Raw genomic sequence first — 19626 nt, forward strand, 5'->3', positions numbered from 1 at the left:
ATGTGGGCCCCGACAATGGGAGAGCTGTGAATTTTAATAATAACTGAGGTAAATAAAGCATGGAAAAAGGCATTTGAAACTATCTTTTGTTTGCACTTAACCCTGCTTGATTTAGGAGCATTTGAATTAAAATGTTAAGGATGTTGCTTTTTGCTTGCATTTAATCCATAAAGAGCTCTGCAATAATAACTATTTGAAGTATAATTTCAGAATATTACTTGTATCCTCTAAAGTATAGCTTTGGAATATATCTAAAGGAAAATATGCTTATCTCACGCCTTATTGAAGCAGAGAAAAACAGCTTGAGAAAGGAAGATGAAGATCATCTCAAGGATTTATGGTTTTGACCAATGGGAAGCTGGACATCGCTGTTATGAGATTTATAGTCTCTGCAATTAAAAGGTGACCCACATCTGGGGAGCTGGACTCCACCAGATGGGATTCGTCTTTCTTCTTTCAGAAACTGGACCGTCACCACCTGGGGATACTCCTTTTGAGATACATCCTGAGAAATTATAATCACAATAGTGTACAGAATTGTAATGTAATAATTCGGAATAAAAACTGCTGATGAGAAAAAAACCTGGAAATAGAAACTGCTGAAAAAAAACCTGATAAGTACCCCTACAAATACCTGTAACCATCAATTATCGGTGTGCAGTTGGAGGGAAAACTTTCCTCACTGTACTCAGCGGTGTACCCATACTTTACCATATTAAATAATAAATTGATTGCTGCTTGAATATTCGTCTAGTCAAGCTTCTTATTCATAACATTAGGAATGCCGGGAACCATCTCCCGTCGGGGACAGGGGGTGACCGGGCCGTCACCGGGCCCTGCTCGGTGCTGGGGCAGCGCGGGCGGCAGGCCCGGGAGCGGGGCCGGGGGGATCGCGCCCGGGACCGCGCTGGGGCTCGGGGCCGCGCCGGGCACCGGGGGAGCGGCGGCCACTCACGGCTGCACCGGTTTCCGCGCGTATCGCGATATCATCCTCAGCGCCGCCGCCCCGCCGCCGCCATCGCGCCGCTCCTCCCCGGGGGCGGAGCGCTTTGGGCCTCGGCGCGATGGAGGCGCTGCGGCGGCCGGCGCTGCCCGAGGACGCGGTGCGCTACCGCCTGTTCGCGGCGGCGGCGGCGGGCCCGGGCGGCGAGGCGCTGCTGCGGCGCTGCGCTGAGCTGGCCCTGGTGCGCTTCGCTCCGCTCCTGGCTGCCTACGTGTGGCAGCGGCAGCCGTTCCGCCTGCGCTACGTGCCGGGCCGCGGTGAGCCGGGAGCGGGCCGGGAGGCGCGGCGGGAGGAGCGCCCGGAGCGGGGGGACTGTGAGGGAGATCCGGCGGCCGGAAACCGACGGCGTGTGAGAAGGGATCCGGCGGGCTCGAACCGGGAGCGTGTGAGGGGGACCCGGCGGCTTCCCCGACTCTCGGTGCCACAGCACGGGTTAACCCAGTGAGGCATCTGGTGCCGCCTCCCTGCTGCAGCCGGGCCGTCCCCGAGCACAGGACACAAGATTCTGTCAGCAGGGTCTGGGATATCCGCAGTGAGGGAGACTCCGCAGCCCGTGTGGACAATCTGTTGCCGGGCACGGCGTTGCTGAGCCGCCTCTCCTGTCTGTGCCCCGTGCAGGCGAGATCCCGGCGCACTTGGGCGGCACCACGGAGTTCGGGGATAACGTGGAGGATGAGTGGTTCATTGTGTACCTGCTGCGGGAGATCACCAGGGAGTTCCCGGGGCTGGCAGCCAGGTAAGGCGGGTGCTGCTGAGCTGCTTTAGTGGGAGGGCTGCCAAGGGGCAGTGCCTGTGCTCTGAAGGTCCTGTCTTACCATTGCCATCCTTGGAGGTGTTTCCCCATCCCAGACACGTTGGAAGTGTCCAAGGGCAGGTTGGATGGGGCTTGGAGCAGCCCGGGCTAGTGGAAGGTGTGCCTGCCTATGGCAAGGGTGTTGGAACCAGGTGTTGGTCTTTAAGGTCCCTTCTAACCTTAGACTTTCTATGAGTTTATGAATGTTAAAAAAAACCCCAGCAGACATGGATTCAGAAGTGTCCCTGAGGGTAGGGAATGCTCAGGGCTGGAGTGTTGCTGTCTCTGTAAGGACACAGGCTTTGTCTGGTCCAGGTGAAATAATGAGCAGACACCTTCACCTGGATATGGGTGGTTGCTAATGGCAGTGAATTAGAACGGGGATCATTATTTTGGTCATTAGCCAAAAATTGTTCAATTATTTTTCCCCTACTCCAAGATTCTTAAAAGGGCGGGACTACACCACCAAAATTGATTGCAAATGTGTACCTGGAGTGTCAGGCTCATACTTTCCTTTTGTTTGAGGGAACAGAGTGAGGGAGTTGAGAACGTTGCATTCAGGGCTTTTCTTAGCATGAGGAACCAGCAGAGGTCGCATGTGACACCTGAAATGCTGCTTTTTAATGCCTGTGATATTCTGAAGCAGTTAGGATATCTTGGTTCCCCTGAAGCACTTCTCCAGTTGAAGAGACACATGGTATTATTCTTGTTAGGGAAATAAGATATATTTGATGAAATTTGTTGCAGTTCAAATAGGGATTTTTCCTGGTTGGATCGTGGTCTCTTGCATCTCAAATAACCTTTTTAGAAAAGCTGTGCTGCTTCCTGCACTGGTTCTCTATTTGTACTTGAAGGAGAAGGATGATTTCAAGGTGAAGCAGTGTGTCTGTGGCTTTTGAACATTCCAGGGAAAATACATTTTAACCCTTGAACTTGTGTTAGGAGTTGCAGTGGGGCCAGAGCTTGAATCCTTATCTCTGTGTGAAATGAATTAATGTGTTTAAAGGGGACATGTGCAGGTTGTTCCCCTTTGAAAGTAATTTATTTTGGAAATCAAAAAGAAAAAAGCAAGATGTGGGGATTGATTCATTCATCTAAAGCAAGGGGAGAAATACACTTGAGTGAAGAAAACCCCCATGTGTGATTGTGTGAGGTGTGACTGATTTCACTGGTTTACATTTCATTTCCACCCCTCTAGAATTCAATATTCTTCAAGATCCATACATAACACCATAGACCTATCTGGGCCCATGCAAGTGTAATTTTTATGTGTGTGTGGTTTTTGTGACTTCTGGGAGTTTTGGTGAGGTTCTGTCAGATTTTTTTTTAAAGATGCCTTTGATTAGTTTTTTGAAGTTAATAAATTGGACATAAATGGACTGCTTGTTTGAAGGTTATAATGTTGGACAACTTTATTGAGATTCTTAGGTTAATATCCTTTAATTTACTTCAAATACAGGAATGCCCCTTGGCTGTATTGAGTTCCAAGTGTTCATGGCCAAGAGGTTTGAGTTGTTCTGGTTCTCTCAGCATTTCTGTGTGACCAACAGTCGCCCTTAGGAAGCCTGACTGTGAGGAGGAAGGGGAGGGAGAATTGTTTGGGTTCATGCCTGTGGCTTGCATTCAATAGGGAGAAATGGAAGGATCAGCCAAGTACCTGGAGCTGTTGCACATGGCAGAAGATCACTTCCAGCAATCTGTTGCAGTCCCAGAAAGGTGAGAGCTGCTTGAAATTCATGAGTGTCATAGACCCTACAAATCCTGTAAGTGACCTTTGAAATGCTTGTTACAAGCACCTGAACCCTTTTCTGCACTGCACATTGAGCATGGGAGCTGTGGCCAGGGCATACAAGTACTAATTCCTCTGGAATGCTCCACTGGGAGAAGTTCTGGCCTGAGTAACTCTTTTATCTTGGTTTTGTGAAATGCTGAGCTCTTCCAAGTGGATTCCAAGTGGTGACTGCAAAGCAATTTTTGCTTGGTTGACTGCAGAAAGTGTAGAAAAGTTTCATTGAACAGCAGTGCCAGTGAATAATGAATACAGGGTAATCTGTCTCCTTTACTCAAGGGGCTGGCTGTGGATTTCTCTGGAAGATCAAATCCAGAAAAGAAATCACTACAGAAATATCTGAGGCTTTGGCAGGTCATAATATCTTGGCTGTTATTTTTTTGAGTTTCCAGTCTGTGCTGGTTGGGATCTGATAATCTCAATATTTACCAAGGCAAATGAAATGTAAAGGAAAAGAGCCATGACCAATGGGTTTGGAGCCATCAGCTGGGAATTGCAGGGACTGACTGTGCCCTGTTTTGGCCAATGCTCTGGGTAGTGCTCTGGGACTTCCCCAGATTCATTTCCCTTTTGGATGTGCTTGCACAGAAGGAAAAATGAAGAATTCAAGTGAAAACCTGAATGCAGAGCATGTGATCCCATTGAATCCATTTCAGTAAATTGATTTTGGTTTTTCTTCTAGCTGTGATGAAGTGAGCCCAGGTGATGAAATCCTGGCACTACTACAGACAACCCCCATTGATGTGAAGGAATTGGAGAGAGAAGCAGCTTGTCTTCCTGCAGAGGATGGTGAGCTGGATGGGGGAATTATTCCTATTACAGATGGTTATTTGTGGGGGGAGAGGGGCAATGCTGACAGCTGTGAAGGGAGAGCAAATCCAGCCTTCCTCAAGACTAAACACTGGATTGGCTCTCCCAGTTTAGAGTAAGCCTTTCTTCCTCCACTGAGTGGCCAAAGGCTTCTCAGTGACTAGAATGGTCTCTCTGAGTTTGAGCTCTGCAAAGCAGAGTTTGTAAGTAGAGACAAGAAATCTGCACTCAGTTCTTCTCAGCCTCTCTCTGCCTCTGCTGTGTGTGAGCCAGGAGCAGCACAAGAGCTGAACTGCAGAACTGAGCTGCAGGATGGTTGCAGCCCTGTCAGTCAGCTGGTTTGGGCCTGTGGGCCAGCAGGCTTGTGCAGAGTAACAGATCTGTGCTGTGTTCTTGCAGATGACAGCTGGCTGGATATGACACCAGGTGCTCTGGATCAGATGCTGAAGGAGACAAGAAATGAGTCCCTTCCTTCCCCAAATGAGGAGGAGCAAAACTATGACTTGGAAACAGTTGCTGAGAGCATGAAGGCTTCACTTTGTCAGCAGTTCAGGGAGAGCACTGGCAGGTTGGACAGGGATTAGAGATGGACAGCAAGAGCTGGGAAGTGTGAAGAAGGTTCTGCTAAATTTCAAGGAATTTGGACTGCTGAGAGGTGAGAGACTCAGAGAGATCTGTGGTGGAAAAATGGGGTTAACAGAGGTTTTTTAATTGAGACAAGAATAATGAGCAGTTAGTGGTGGAAAACAGAGGTACTTGAACCTTGGGAAGGGTTGGTGTTTGACCAGGAAAGGTAATTTACACTGAAAATACATAAAATTCTCCACTGATGAGTAGCTAGATCAAGTTTAGATACTTTAAAACATAATTGAGGTGAAGAACATGATCACATTGAACTGCTGTGTGGCCTGTGCTATAGAAAAGGTCCAAACAGATGGAGGGACTCCCTTAGTGATGAGGAGAACTCCTGAGCTGAGGTTCAGAACAAAGCTGCTCTTTTGCAAACACTCCAGCTGCTGTTGCTGCTTGGATAATCTGACTTTTCCATCAGTGGGGCTGGGATTTCTCTGGGGCTCTGCTCATCCCAGCTCTTTCCATTTGTTCAGCAGCTTCCCAGGGGAGCCCTGCAGGGCTCTGGGAGTGCTCCCAGGAGAGTTTGGCATGGCAGAAGAAGCATTTCCATGCTGCCTCTTCCTCTGCTTTGAGGTAACACACCAGGCATCTCCACTTTTAATTCTGAGTGTTTTTAGTGAAGGAAGCCTGATGGAATTAATTAGGGAAGACAAGAGGTGTGTGGTTCCCTTTCAATGGATTTCTGTCCAAGTGTATTCTGGAGTTGTTGAACTGGTTAATTTTCCCTTATTGTCTGTGTTTCAACTGGGGGAATCCCCATTCACCTGCAATGCTGAGGGCATCAATGGAAAGAAACCCTGCCTTGGCCATTGTTTCAGGGCTATCAATGGATGAGGAATCCCCATTTTCTTGCTGAAATAGATCAGGGAACACCCTTTGTTGTTGTGGTATGTTGTAATGTCCTGTTTTAGATTTCCAGGTCACCTCCCAGGTGTGGCAATACCCGTTCCCCTTCCCCCTCGCCCCTTGCTGAGTGAGTCCTGTCAATCAGGCTTAACAATCCAACAAGGCGTCGTGTGGTTGGTCAAATTCAAAGGATGCCCCTCACGCCAGGGGGTCATTGGCCTGTCTGGGTGTCCCTCACCCCTTGAGACCCCGCCCGCCCACCTGGTTCGTGGCTCACCTGTCCCCTCCCCTCCCCTCTCCCTGAGCTTAAAAGGTGAAGCACGCCATGCGCTCGGCATTCTGTTGGGGTTCTTCCCAAGATTCAGACATCTGTAACCATGGAATAAACCTCTGGATATTAAACCCTCCAGCAGAATCCCTCCTTTTTTCTCTTCACCTTTGCCTGAAGCCACTTCCTAAGGTAAAAGGAGTCCCCAACAAGCATGGACTTGTTTAGTGCCCAGCTGAAACCACCAGCAAGCAGAAGGTGTCTCTGGGGTGATACACCACAGAAGCCGCCTTTGCCTCAGCAGCGAGGGTGAGACTGGCCCAGGCACAATCTAACTGGTAATATTGGGATTCATATTCAATAGTGGTTTGTGTTTGGGGGCCTGTGGCTGGGAGTGGCCAGCTGGGTCCTGAAAATCCACGATACGCAGGATAGTTCCCAGACCCAAGGTGGCACCAGTGCCAAGTCGGGCTGGTTTGATACTACCGACTGGCTCCTGCAATCTGCCATCCATCCGTGCAAGGGTGAGGGACTTTTGAAAATCCTGAGCTCGGCCCACCCATGGAAAGGTGAGGGGCTTTCCAAAATCCTGAGCTCAGCCTCCTCTCTGTGTCCAGGCCCCCACCCCAGTGCCTGTGGTAGAGTGAGGGGGACACGGCTGGGGCTCCGATCCTCCTATTTTGGTCACCATTTTGGGGTGACCAAAGCAGCGCCATCATCACTTCCCCTTTCCCGGGTCAGGAATTCCTAAATGCAAGCTTTCAGAATCCCACCCGGCGCTTCTGGATCGGCCTCTCGGTGCCTGTGGCCGGGACGGGCTGGATATGGGAGAACGGCTCCGACCTCGACCAGGAGGGGTGAGCGCTGGCGGTCGGGAGGGCACCCCGCTGTCCCCAAGGGCACCCCATTATCCCCGAGGCCACCCCATTGTCCCCGAGGGTGACACGGGCTCCTTCCTGCCACGCCCGCAGGTTCCAGCTGGAGGTCGGGAAGGCGCCTGGATCCTGCGGAACGCTGAAGGGGAATGGGATCAGCCCTCAGAGCTGCGACACGATGCTGCAGTGGATCTGCCAGAAAGAATCTGTCGAGATCTGAGCCTCCGTTGCACCCCAAAACCGGCGTTAACGCGGTAAAAATCCCCATTCCCGCGGTGCCAGCATCCCCCGGGGATGGGCAGAGCCGCAGCCCGAGGCAGGCGATGTAGGAGAGGTATCGACCTAAAAAACCGAATAAAACCTAACAATAACTTGGAGAATTGCACTTTTGGGAGGAACATCGGGAAGAGGGAGGGAGAAAGGGAGAAACGTGGTGTTTTAATTAACGGGTAGGAGAGGTGAGGCCGCAGGGCTGCTCTCCTCTCGGAGGTGTTGCCGCTCCACGCACAGGGCTGGGAATGCCGGGCTGTGAGCTCTGCAAAACGATGAGTCCCTTTTCAGATACATCTGGAAATTTATCAATCGATCCGTCCCGTGCATCCCTTAAAATCGCTTAAAATCCCTAAAATTTTAATAAATTTAACCCCATACTATCACCATTCCCCCGAATGTGCTCACCTTGGCACCCCGCAGCTCTCACTTGAAGATATCTTCAAAATATCTTCAAAACCCTCTCCAAAATCCTTCCAAAATTCCAGAACCTGTCCAAAAATTAATTAAAACTCTTTTCCAGACCTCTCTGGCGGGGCCAAACCCGAGGATTTTCCCACCTGCTGCCCTCCCTGGAGCCCATTCCCGAGGGATGTTACGTGGGACAACGCTGCTGCTTTGCTTTCGGGGTGGGGATCCCCAGTTTGAGGAGGCTTTTGGGGGATTCCCGCTTTTTTCCAGAGGGTCTCCACGCTTCTGGGGGTTTCTCCCCACTTTTGGGGGTCACAGAAGGGTTTGGAGACATGGCTGGGGACCCTGAGGACAGGATGCTGGGAGAGGGGAGATTGTTACTATAATTATTGTCATCATCATCATCATATCATTATTATCATTATTATAATTATTAGAACTATTATTAAATAAATATTATTAAATAATTATTATATAATTCTTATATAATAAGAATAATTCTTATGTAATAAGAATTCTTATTCTTATAATTCTTATATAATAATAATTCTTATATAATAAGAATTATTATTAAATAAATAATAATGATAATAAAAACCAGCGACTTATTATTATATAATAATTATTATTATTATTCTGATGAAATCCTTTCCTGTATTATTTTAGTATAGTTTTAATATAATATATATCATAAAATAATATTATATATAAATGAAATAATACATATTTATATATATTATTTATATGTAATATATATTTATATTTTTATATATATAATATATTTAATATATATTTTATATAATTTTATATATATAAATAATAAAATATTATGATATATTATTATGATACATTATTATATTATAATATCATTATAATATATAATATTATTAATAAAGATTATATATTTCATCATTACTATTATTATATTCAAGAATATAGACATTAATATTAATTCTTACTCTATATTTAATATTAACATAATTATTAATATAACATCAATATATTGATATAGTTTAATATAGTACTAATATCGTAATACGATATTAAAATATGAATATGAATATAATTAATATTACTATTAATACAAAAATTAGACAAATTAAATATAAATATAAATATAAATATAAATATAAATATAAATATAAATATAAATATAAATATACATAGACTCAATAATGATGATAATGATGATAATGATAATGAAGATTATAATTATGATAAAAATAAAAATAATAACAGTACCAATAATAATAATAATAATAATAATAATAATATTAACACCCTCTCTCCATCCCAAAGCCACCTCCTCAGGTCCCCCTCCCTGGGCACTCCCAGATGGTCCCAGGGATCCTGGGGCACTCCATTCACACAGTATATAATTATACAGTTATAATTGCCCCTCCCGTTTCTTTCTGGAAAGAGGAAACAGCCCTCCCTTTTTTTCAAACCTGACTGCTTTCAGACTCGACTTTTGCATCAGAACCTGAACTGATTGGTCCTGCTGGATCTCTGACCGTTCCTCTCTCATAAACAGGTAACCAATGCACAGGGCAATGCCAGCCCCCAGAGGACCCTGGAGCCCTGCACAACCATGAATAACTTGGCTTTTTCTCTCTCCATCCCCCTTCCAAGGGGCTTTAAAGGAGGTGTGAGAGTTTTAGCAGTGCCAGGAGATGCTTGGCCTCTGCTGGGAAGGGCAGCTCCCTTCTGTGGGACAGCAGTGACTCTGGCACAGCCTCAGCACCAATCCTGACGCCTGTGAGGAGAGGCCAAGCCGCTCTGATATTTCAAATAATCATCTGAATAGTGGGAAAGCCACTTTCTACCTAGGCTGTGTGACTGACCAAAATAAAATGGAAATGGGTTCAGGGCCAGCCTGCTCCCCTTTGCTCTCATGCCACTGCTGTCCCCTCACCCAAATGGCTTCTGTCCCTCCTGGTGTGGCTTTTGCTCTCTAGCCAGGTATTCATAGCAAGATATTCCCTTCTACCTGAGCCTTTTAGCCATAATAAACACACCAAACTCTCTGTTTCCTTGGTGCTGATCTGTGCAGATTAGCAGTGGTGCACCTGCAGAGAATCTTTTCAGGGCTGGAGGAACAAACTAAATTTTCTCTCACCTCCCCGAGGGCAGGATATCACTTAGAATGCATAAATATGGGTTTTTAGGCTGTTTTTCTTGAGGGCTGGGCTCACTGGAGTTTGCAGAGGTTTTTGCAGAGGAAAAGCCCAGCTCCTTTGGGGTTCTCTTGGGCAGATGATATTTTCTGAAAAATCCTTTCCTTAGGATTTTTCCTCCTGAGAAGATGTGAGGCCTCGGGAACAAAATGAAAGCAATGGTTATCTGCTGCTGTGGAATGCAACAGGTGCATCTGTGATTGGTCTCGTGTGGTTGTTTCTAATTAATGGCCAATCACAGCTGGCTCCGACTCTCCATGACAAAAGCCTTTGTTACCATTCTTTCTTTTTCTATTCTTAGCCAGCCTTCTGATGAAATCCTTTCTTCTATTCTTTTACTATAGTTTTAATATAATATGTGTGCTTGAGATAAAAGCAGAGTCTGCAGGTGTCACCTTGTGAGAGGTGGCAGCAGACAAACAGCCACCACCTGTAACACAGCAAACTCCAAACGCCAGGAGATGATGATGCTGCTGTGTCTGCTTCAAAAGAGTGCAGGAAACGTTAAAGAGTGTTAAAATTTTAAAAGTTGAATAGTAATAAAATGGTTAATAAGAAAATTTTAAGAGTGTAAAGATTTTAAAAGCTGAACAGTAATAAAATGGTTATAAAAATAGCAATATAATTAAATAAAACTTAATAATAAAAATTTGGACAATTTGGATTAGGACAGTATGAGACAATAAAGACAAAGAGTTACAGACAGTCTGGGTACCTTTTCTGGGCAAAAAATATGCCCGAAAAAGGAGCCACGTTAGCAGAGGATTAACCTTTAAAAGCAACAGCCAGTTACATATTCATACACCTCATCCATGATGCATAAATTCCATTCAAACCCAGGATTCTGTCTGGACAGTGTCAGCTTCTTCCTCTTAATCCTGACTGAGTCTTCAGGGCTGAGTGAGGTGAGAAGAACTCGATAATGGAGCAATAAATTATCTTTCTCTGAAAGATTTGGGTGTCCCTGTGGCTGCTACCTCAGTGCGATGTGGGTATCACACACAGTATCTCACATAGCATAGTTTCTATTTTAACCTTATGTTATAACCTAAAACTGTATTTAACACGCTACTTAAGAGAATTAACACAGCATAACTTTCTAACACAACACATATAATATTAATTTGAATATTTGCTAAAAGCCAATAATAAAATAACATATTTCACACTGTGCCAGGGCATCTCCACCCTCTCAGGGAAGGGTTTCTTCCTAATATCTCACCTAACCATTCCCCCTTGTCTCAAATCCCTCTCCAGCTCGCCTGCAGCCTGTTCAGGCACTTGCAGCATCTCTAAGGTCTCATCTCCCGGGAGAGTTCTCCTCTCCAGGTGGACATCCTGAGCTCTCCCAGGCCGCATCCAAAGCAGAGGAGCTCCATATCCACATAATTAATAACCAGGACGGGTTTACAAACTGTTTGTTGTCGTTTTTTTGTTGGGTGGTTTTGGTTTGGTTTTTTTTAACAAAAAAATTCGGGGTTTTTTGGTATTTTAACAAAAAATTCCGTCTTTAGGGTTTTACCGCCTGTCTCCACGTGAGGGCGCTGCTCTCCCGCCGCCGCCTCGGCCTGAGGGGGCGTGGCTTGTAATTACGGGGGCGTGGCCTCCGTGCGATGCTGGAGCGGCCTCCCCGCGCTGTGGGCGGGGCCAGAGGGGCGTGGCCAGCGGGGCGGGGCGGGGCCAGCGGGGCGGGGCGGGGCCGGTGCGGGCCGGGACCCCGCGGGGAGCGGGAGGAGGAGGAGGAGGAGGAGCGGGGAAGAAGAAAAGAAGGGCGGACGGAACGACAGAGCTGGCGGCCGCAGCAGCGATGGTGAGCGGGGGCTGCGGGGCCGGTGCGGGCCGGGGAGCGGTGTCCCGGCGCGGCCTGTGTGAGGCAGCGAGGCCCGGGCCTCGTCCGGCGGGGCTGGGTGCGGGCTGAGGGGTCCCGGGCGCGCTTCAGGGGATGCCTGGCCCGGGGTTTGTGGTCAGGTCCTCACTTTGTCCGCCATCTGAGGCCCATACCCTTCCCCTGAGCCTAAATATGTCCTTATATCCACATACTGCTTTTCCACAATTACCTGGTTTCGGGGCAGAGAGGGTTAGGAGCGGTGTTTTCGCCTGTCTTGGTTAATTTCCCTTGGGTGGGGCACAGTGATGTTTTCCTCGTGATTTTGCTGAAGGTGCCGATCTGGCCGAGAGAAATCGTGTCTGCTGATTGATTGTTGTTTTTTTTAGAGACGCTGGTTGCTAATTGGCTGTTATTTTTTTAGCTGGAAGCAAACTTCGGGATTGCTTGGACTATAGCCCACATTGGCGTGAATCTCGCAATTCCTCAAACCTGGAAGGGGCACTAGATTTCTTGGTTGTTTGGTTGGGCCTTTCCCCCCCCGTCAGCAGGGGGAATTGAAATCACAGCTGCTGAGTGATAAATGAAGCAGCATTATCTTTGTCCCATTCCTTTGTCCCGCTTGGTTACGGCATTCCCAAGTGCCGTGGCACAGCACCCAGAGCCCGGCACAGCTTGTGTTGGGGTTGCTTTCAGCTGCCAAAATTTGGCACTGGGTAAATCCTGGGCTGCTTGTCCAGACTGGCCTGGGGCTGCTGGGGCCCTGTTGTGCCAAAGCTTTGCGGAGGAAATTGCTGCTTATTGCACCTGAAAGACCTGCTCGGGTCGGCTCTTGTATTCGCTGGATTGGGCAGTAGCTGTTGCACGGGATTCCTGGCTGCTGGAAAGCTTAGCAAGTTGTGTTTGTGCTCGGGGAAGGAGGAGAAACACTGACACACAACATTTTCCCTGAACTGTGGTTTCACCCTGGCATCCTTCCTGTGACCTTAGCAAAAGGCAGGGTGAAGCACTGGAAATTTTATTACCTACACGGGTAAAATCTTTCTTTTTCCGTGTTCTGCTCATGTCTAGCCTCTTTCTTTCTTATCTAGACAGGGTAAAATCTTTGTTTTTCTGTGTTCAGCTTATGTCCAGCCTGCTCAGAGTTTCCCACACTCTTCCTACCCCGAGCAGGGGAGGGTTTGCTGGGGTGCTGCCTCATTCGCTTCCTGCCTGGGGTTTCTGCAGCAGTGCTGGGTGCTGTGCAGATAACCCCAATCCCAGCGTTTATTGTGTGTGGCGTGGCAGCAATCACAGCCTGGCTGTGGCTCAGACTGGAGCACCCCACTTCTGAGTAAGGATTTTGGGGTTCTGCTCGTCTCTTTTTTCCAAATACGCGACTTTGCCGATAAAAAGTTGTCTCCATCTTCTCCTCTACCAGCTGCAGGTGTCCTGGTCTATTTGCTGTGGTGGTTGTGATACAGCTTTCTGTGTTAGGAAAATGTGTATTTCCTGGGAATCTGCCTGTAGAACACCCTCAGGATCATTGTGTTCTGTCTCCTTTGCCCCCTCTTGCTCATCAGGATTTATCCCTGCCATATCAGGAAGGACGTGTGATGGATATTGCAGGGGTCAAAGGCTCTGTGTGCAGGTGTTGATAAGATAATTTTTGAGGATTCTGCCCTATGGTTGGACCTGCCCAGGAGCAGGGCCCTTCCTGCAGAGTGGCAGCATTCAGATTGTGCTGATACTGGGGGCTTTGTGTGTGCCAGGCTTGCATAACCCTGCTGGGGAGCCGTGCCAGGGCTCCCTGCTGCCGCCTTTGTCCATGGATGCCTGCTCCCAGAACAATTGCCATGCTGGGCTCTGCTTCCACACTGCTCCTGCCAAGGCTCAGTGCTGGGGGTACCTCTCGGTGGCACCCAGGTGCTCGCTGATATTGCCAAGAAATGCCCATTTTATTCTCTGGGATCTGAGGTGTGGAGGAATGGAATGTGTCCGGATGAGCCCCGCATGCAGGGAGCTGGGCACTTCTTTTGCCCTAATTATTGTGGGTGGCAGCAGAGGATGTTTCCTTGCACATTCCTGGAGCTGGTGACCCACAGAGATCCATGGTGAGCTCACCGTTGGGTGGATCCTGTCTCTTGTGGGGTCTGTGCTGCCCGGAGTGTTTGCAGAACCTTCTATACATTGGTTTGCCTAAGGGAGCAATGGGAATGTGACACCTTGTGTGTGTTTTGGGTTAAATGAAATTTGAATTTGATTTTTGGAGTCCTTTGGGCTCCGGTAAAATGGTACTTTTTTTTCTGAGCCACCAATCATTTTTTTTCCCATTTTGTTTTGGTGGTTTTACATTCCATCTCTGCAATGGAAGCTAGAATGCTGCTGTACTTACTGTGACTCGCTGCCTTGTTTGTTTTTTGTGCTGAAGCTATAATTAGCCATTGTTTGGCCACTCCCCTTGGGCTCTCAGGGCTGGTGGTACAGTATGTATACATTCATTTTGCGGATGCTATACGTGGCAAACCTCCCCCCAGGTGCTCTCATTCTAGAAAAAGAAAAAGCTTCAGTATGGCAGTGGTGGAAGTAAATGCAACGCAGATGAAACTGGTGGTATTGGGGAGCTGTGGTAAGATGAGTGTGGCCTGAGTGTGTTTTTAATTTCACTTCGGCCCATACACCCAAAAGTTCATGATTTTTGATTTCTAAGCGATCACGCATCCTGTGTCACTCTGTCTGCCCACATCCTCTGGTCCTGCTGGGCAGCACGCGGCCCAAACCTCAAGCTGCAATTAGGAGCTGACTAACGAACATTCCCTGCCTGCTCTTATGCAAAGGTATTTGTCAGGCTGGGGCTGGCAGGGAGGGAGCAGGAGCAGAGTCATTGCCGGGGTGCAACCAAAACACCGCAGGCACAGGCAGTGCAGAGCAACCCGCGCTGTCTGAGGAGGCTGCGCTGCCATTGCTCAATCCCATGGCTGCCTCTGCAGCAGGAATGGGGCAGCATGGTGGCTCTGTGCCATTGCTCAATCCCATTACAGACTCTCCAGCAGGAATGGGGCAGCATGGTGGCTCTGTGCCATTGCTCAATCCCATTACAGACTCTCCAGCAGGAATGGGGCAGGATGGTGGCTCTGTGCCCCTGCTCAATCCCACTACAGACTCTCCAGCAGGAATGGGGCAGCATGGTGGCTCTGAGGCTGGGCTGCCATTGCTCAATCCCATGGCTGCCTCTCCAGCAGGAATTGGTGGCTCCCAGTCCAGGCTGGTTACTCCGGTCAGATTTGTGGCCAGCACACGTGCAGGCAACGAGGTGTCAGCGAAGGCAGGGCTAATTGGAGTCTTCCTTCCACTTGTGAGCTGAATAAATGAGGCTGCCGTGTGCTTGCTGGCTTGGTGTGGTTTGTTTTCAGTCAGGAAGCTTTTCCTGGGCCTCAATTACAGTGGCAGCACCCGTGTTCCGGTGTTCCGCCTGCTCCCATAATCGGAGCTGACCTGCTCGGGCCCTTGGAGCCTTCTCCCTTGGCCTGGGTCACTGTGTGACAGCCACCTCCTGCCTCTCAGCTCTGGGGACACGAGGGAAGCTGGTGGCACACACAGATGCTCAGGTTAGGCTGTGTGGGGAAGTGGTCCCAGGGTCCCTAATTTGGGAATACGTGTGGATTCAGGTGAAAGCTGAGGGTGTGGTATAAACTGACAGGGAGTAGGTTTAGATTGGATCTTAGGAGGAAATTCTTCCCTGAGAGGGTGGAGACACAGGGTGCCCAGAGAAGCTGTGGCTGCCCCTGGATCTCTGGAAGTGTCCCAGGCCAGGCTGGGTGGACCTTGGAGCCACCTGGGATAGTGGAAGGTGTCCCTGGATCCCTGGAACTGTCCCAGGCCAGTTTGGGTGAGGCTTGGAGCCACCTGGGATAATGGAAGGATTCCCTGCTCATGGCAGGGGTTTGGAACAAGATGAGCTTTAAGGTTTTTTTCTGGCCCAGTCCTTTCTGTGATTCTTTGATCTTAGCACTTCCTCCCTGGACAGTCGGCCTCATGGTATTGCATAATGTAAGCTTGCCTTTAAAAGCTGCTTTTATTCTGTGGCCCCATTTTAAACCCACTTTAAAGGTTCTTTTGGAGGGAGGAAGGTTCAGCTGGTAAAATCTTTCTTCCTGTTTTTCCCACAGGTAAGCTCAGACAGTGTTTCAATTTCCACAGAAGGCCCTTGTAATGAAAGGCTGAGATTGTCCAGTTTATTGCCATTCTGTTTCTCATTTTTGTTTTGTTTTCTTTTAAGCTTTTTTTGTGTCCTACAACTCGCAGCTGAGGAAATGCTGTTCTGGCAGAAATGCAGAATGTGCTCTCATTAGCTCTGGCATTCCTCCCCCCTCCCTTTTCCATCATCTGGGACAGAAGAGCATTACTGCAGTTAATTTGTGCTCTTTTGTAGTGGCATAAGTGCCGTCCCTGGAACCAGCTCAGCTAGCTAATGACTTTTAGAAATAAAGTACTAAGGATGTATTCCTAATCTGTGCAGCTAAAAATTCAATATGTAAACTGCTTAGGTAGCTGAGTGCATTAATATCAGTACAAATGAGCACTGCAAGTCCTAATGATAGCAATTAGTATTTTATCTGATACCTGGGTCTGTCTTGCTGCTCTAAGAATAAAATCAAATCCTCCAGTGGAGGTTTTTTTTTTCTCCCTGCACTTTAGTGTGCTCATAAGTCAGGTTTTTAAACTGCTTTGAAATAATCCTGTGGCTTGTGAAGCTTTTATGTGTTCTCTTACAGAAATAAAAGCAGCTTATCTACTTTCTTCTAATGGGAAAGGAAACCTTTCTTTTTTGATGCCTTCACAAATAAGCAGTTTATTGTCTTCCATGAAATCCTGTCCTGTAGACAGGTTTAAAATCGGGTCGGCCTGTTGTCTTTAGCCCAGCTGGGGAAGCAGGAAGGGTTTATTCACTGAGCATCACCTGCAGGGATCCAGGGGCAGCCACAGGGAAGGAAGGATTCCTTCCTGACACCCATCCCTCTGTCCTGTCCATTCTGCTCCTCTAAAAAGTCACTCTGTCTCTTTTTTATAGGCTCCCTTTTAACCCAGCGCATTCCTGGGTGTAGTAAAGACATTTGAGTGCAACCTTCTCAATGCCCTCTGTGGGATTAAGTGAATTATTCAGGACGTAAAGGTCTCTCATGTTGTGCTGGATACTTTCAGGGAAAGGAGCATTTGGGAAAAATTGAGCCAGGGAGCTGAGAAATTGTAATTCACTGCTAACTCATCTTCCATGCCAGTTTTCACTGGGTTTTTAAATCCCAGTTTTTGTTATCCTCCTAAATGGATCAACCTCATCCTTCAAACTCATCTAAGTATGAAACGAGCGAAGAAGGAAAGTGGGAAATACAGAGAACTTTATCTGGTCAAACTGTAACGCTTGTGGATTGATTTCAGATTGGGATATTTTTAAAGCAAGAAAGGGGAAGAATTCTTCAATGTCTTACGAACATAGTGAAAATCTTCTCTCATTTGCTCAAAATTTGCATTTACCATTGAGTTCCTGTATGTCATTTCTCAGGGGTTTCAGTGACAACAAAATGTGCGGACAGCTGGGATCTTCTGTCCCGAGCTTTCCCCAAGAGTGAGGTCAATCTCCTGCCAGATTTATTTATTTTGGCTTGGCCATTGGCTGGAGTGACTTCTGTCAAGAAGGTCGTGTTCCATTTTGACTCAGGGCTTACAGTGTCCTCCATCTTCAGGGAAAAAAAGAATAAAATAAAAAGGGCACGGCCCGCTTTATATTTGATGCTGCAGCATTTTCCTGCCATGAGCTGAGAACAGCTATTGAGGCGCAGCCCATTAGTGGCTCCATTTCCATCCTTTCAGTGCAGAATGATATCCTGGAATTTCATCCCAGGCAGGCAAAGAACCAAAGTCATTGCTGCTGGTTAAACGCTCATTTCCAGGGCCCTGCCAGTGAACATTGTGCAAACTCGCTGGAACTTAAGTGGCACCTCCGGTTAGGGTTAGCTGGAAAAGGTGGAATTCTGGGGTTAAATCGGCTTTGTGGTGAGTGGCTTGGAGGACGGGGCATTCATTAGCTGGGACGTTGCCTAATTGCAGCGGTTTGTGTGGCTGCCTTGTTTTGGAGGCTGAAGCGGCTGTGATGTATTTTTAAATTGCCCTTTGCTAAGTCAATAGGTGCTAATTTGCCTTCTCAGAGCTCAGCGCTGCCTGCTTTTGCCCAATTCAGTCCCTGTCCCTTCAGCCTGTGCTGGGACATGGGTGAAAACCCTCCTCTGTTAAGGGTAAACGCTGTTAATTCTGTTTTCAAATTTATTTATTTGTCTGTTTATTTTTACTTATTAATAATTATTTACTAATTTTATTTAAATTTATTTATTAATTAAAAAATGGGTTTGGGTTGCTTAAATACTTTCAAACTCTGCCCTGTTATATGCATTTTACTGCTTTTCCATTGTAGTGAGTATTAATTAGTGTTGCTTTTTGGTAAGGAAACCTGCCTTCCTCCTTTGGTTATTAGAAAAAACCTTGGCTTTTTAAAAATACTGTTAGTAGCCTCTCCAGTTGTATTGGGATGACACATTACCCCCTAAATAAAAGTTCATGAAATGATGCTTCAGCTGTTGGCTTGACCCAGAAGTGAGACCTGAGAAGGGAACTTTTTAATTTAGTGCTTGTTGAAAAAACTGCTCTATTCCCCCCTGAAATCCAACAGCACAGGAACCAAGGATTAATTCCTTCCCAGGTTTAGTTATGAATCTTTGAACGTACTTTCCCTGTTGTTTGGAGGGTGAAGCTCTCAAGTGCTGGAAGTCTCCCCAGTTAAACAGGGCTGGTCAAAAGGGAAGAGGGATTTGGAACAAGGCTCAGTCCTTTCTCATTCTTTTTATCTCTGGAAACCCTTTCCCAGAGGATTGGATGGAGGACCCTGTTCAGGGGGAAATGTCCTTTCTGTCCTGTGCTTATCCAGTTTTTGTGACACTCCTGAAGAGCATCTGGTTTGGAACAATTGATTAGGAGCTTGGGCTGTGTCCCGACAGTAATTCCTGCTGTGACGCTGTAATTGTGCTTGCATCACCGTTTTCTGGGGGTTATTTTGGCAGCAGCAGTGTTTTCCTCTCCCATCCCCCTCGGTGTGTAACATGCTAATTAGATCCTTAAATTAAGGACTTGCTGAGTGCTTCCATCTTCATTGAAAATCCAGCCCGAGGTGCTTAATGGACCTGTTTTGGTGGTGCCTTCACTCACCGCCTGAGAATTCCTTGGAAAGCAATTGTCACAGTTCCTTCTCTTGGGCAGTGGTGGGATCTGGTGGTGGTTCTTGGGACTGTGCAGAGAGCCTTGCATTCCTCATCTGCTCCTGGTGCTTCTCTCTGAGGTCTGATGTCTCTGAAGGTGCGTGTGCTTTTACCTGTGTGGAAGGGAATAAAAACTATCTCCTACCTCTGCTTTTTGTGTCACAGATCCTTCAGTGAGGTCCACAGCTCACATATGGCCCTAGGCAGCTCATATTCCAAAATCCTCTGATTCCTCACAGAGTGGGACGCTTGTCTCTTCTTCTTCTTCATCTTCACCTCAGATCTCACATGGGCAGACTGCTTGACACTATACATCTGTTCTCTAAATTTGTACCACAAACAGTGATCCAAAATACAGCTTCCAAAAAATGAAACCCTCACTGACAACATTTCAGTTTTCAGAAATAAACAGCCAGAAGCATGCTTGCTTAAAATGATTTCTACAAAGAACTAAGCAGTGTATTTAGGATCTATAGCACTGATTTAGAAAGGTCAGATCATCTACCACTCCAAAAAATGGCTGGAATAATTTGATTTCTTTGAAAGGCAAATAGAAGTAGTTCCTTCCTTGAAGAAAAAGGAGAAGATGCCCAGTTTAGTTGAAATGTATCTCTAGGACACACACTTCAGAACTCAAACTAAT

General features: G+C 47.1%; 2 protein-coding genes across 2 annotated transcripts in view; both read left to right on the forward strand.

The window, feature by feature from the left end:
• The first annotated feature begins 1064 nt into the window (after positions 1-1064).
• On the forward strand, positions 1065-7397 carry LOC135449937 (protein ecdysoneless homolog). Its single transcript, XM_064717412.1, has 6 exons — positions 1065-1260; positions 1622-1739; positions 3427-3512; positions 4268-4374; positions 4795-6999; positions 7114-7397. Exons 1-4 carry the CDS (start codon positions 1065-1067, stop codon positions 4279-4281), a joined length of 414 nt encoding a protein of 137 aa, XP_064573482.1. The 3' UTR covers positions 4282-4374; positions 4795-6999; positions 7114-7397.
• A 4186-nt stretch (positions 7398-11583) lies between these two features.
• Positions 11584-19626, forward strand: part of SGPL1 (sphingosine-1-phosphate lyase 1) — a 30491-nt gene continuing 22448 nt past the window's right edge. The window contains exon 1 of the mRNA XM_064717410.1: positions 11584-11685. Coding sequence (XP_064573480.1) covers positions 11683-11685 — 3 coding nt within the window. The 5' untranslated portion in view covers positions 11584-11682. The remainder of the gene's footprint in view (positions 11686-19626) is intronic.

The sequence above is a fragment of the Zonotrichia leucophrys genome, chromosome 6 (genome assembly GCF_028769735.1).
Source record: "Zonotrichia leucophrys gambelii isolate GWCS_2022_RI chromosome 6, RI_Zleu_2.0, whole genome shotgun sequence".
Taxonomy (NCBI): domain Eukaryota; kingdom Metazoa; phylum Chordata; class Aves; order Passeriformes; family Passerellidae; genus Zonotrichia; species Zonotrichia leucophrys.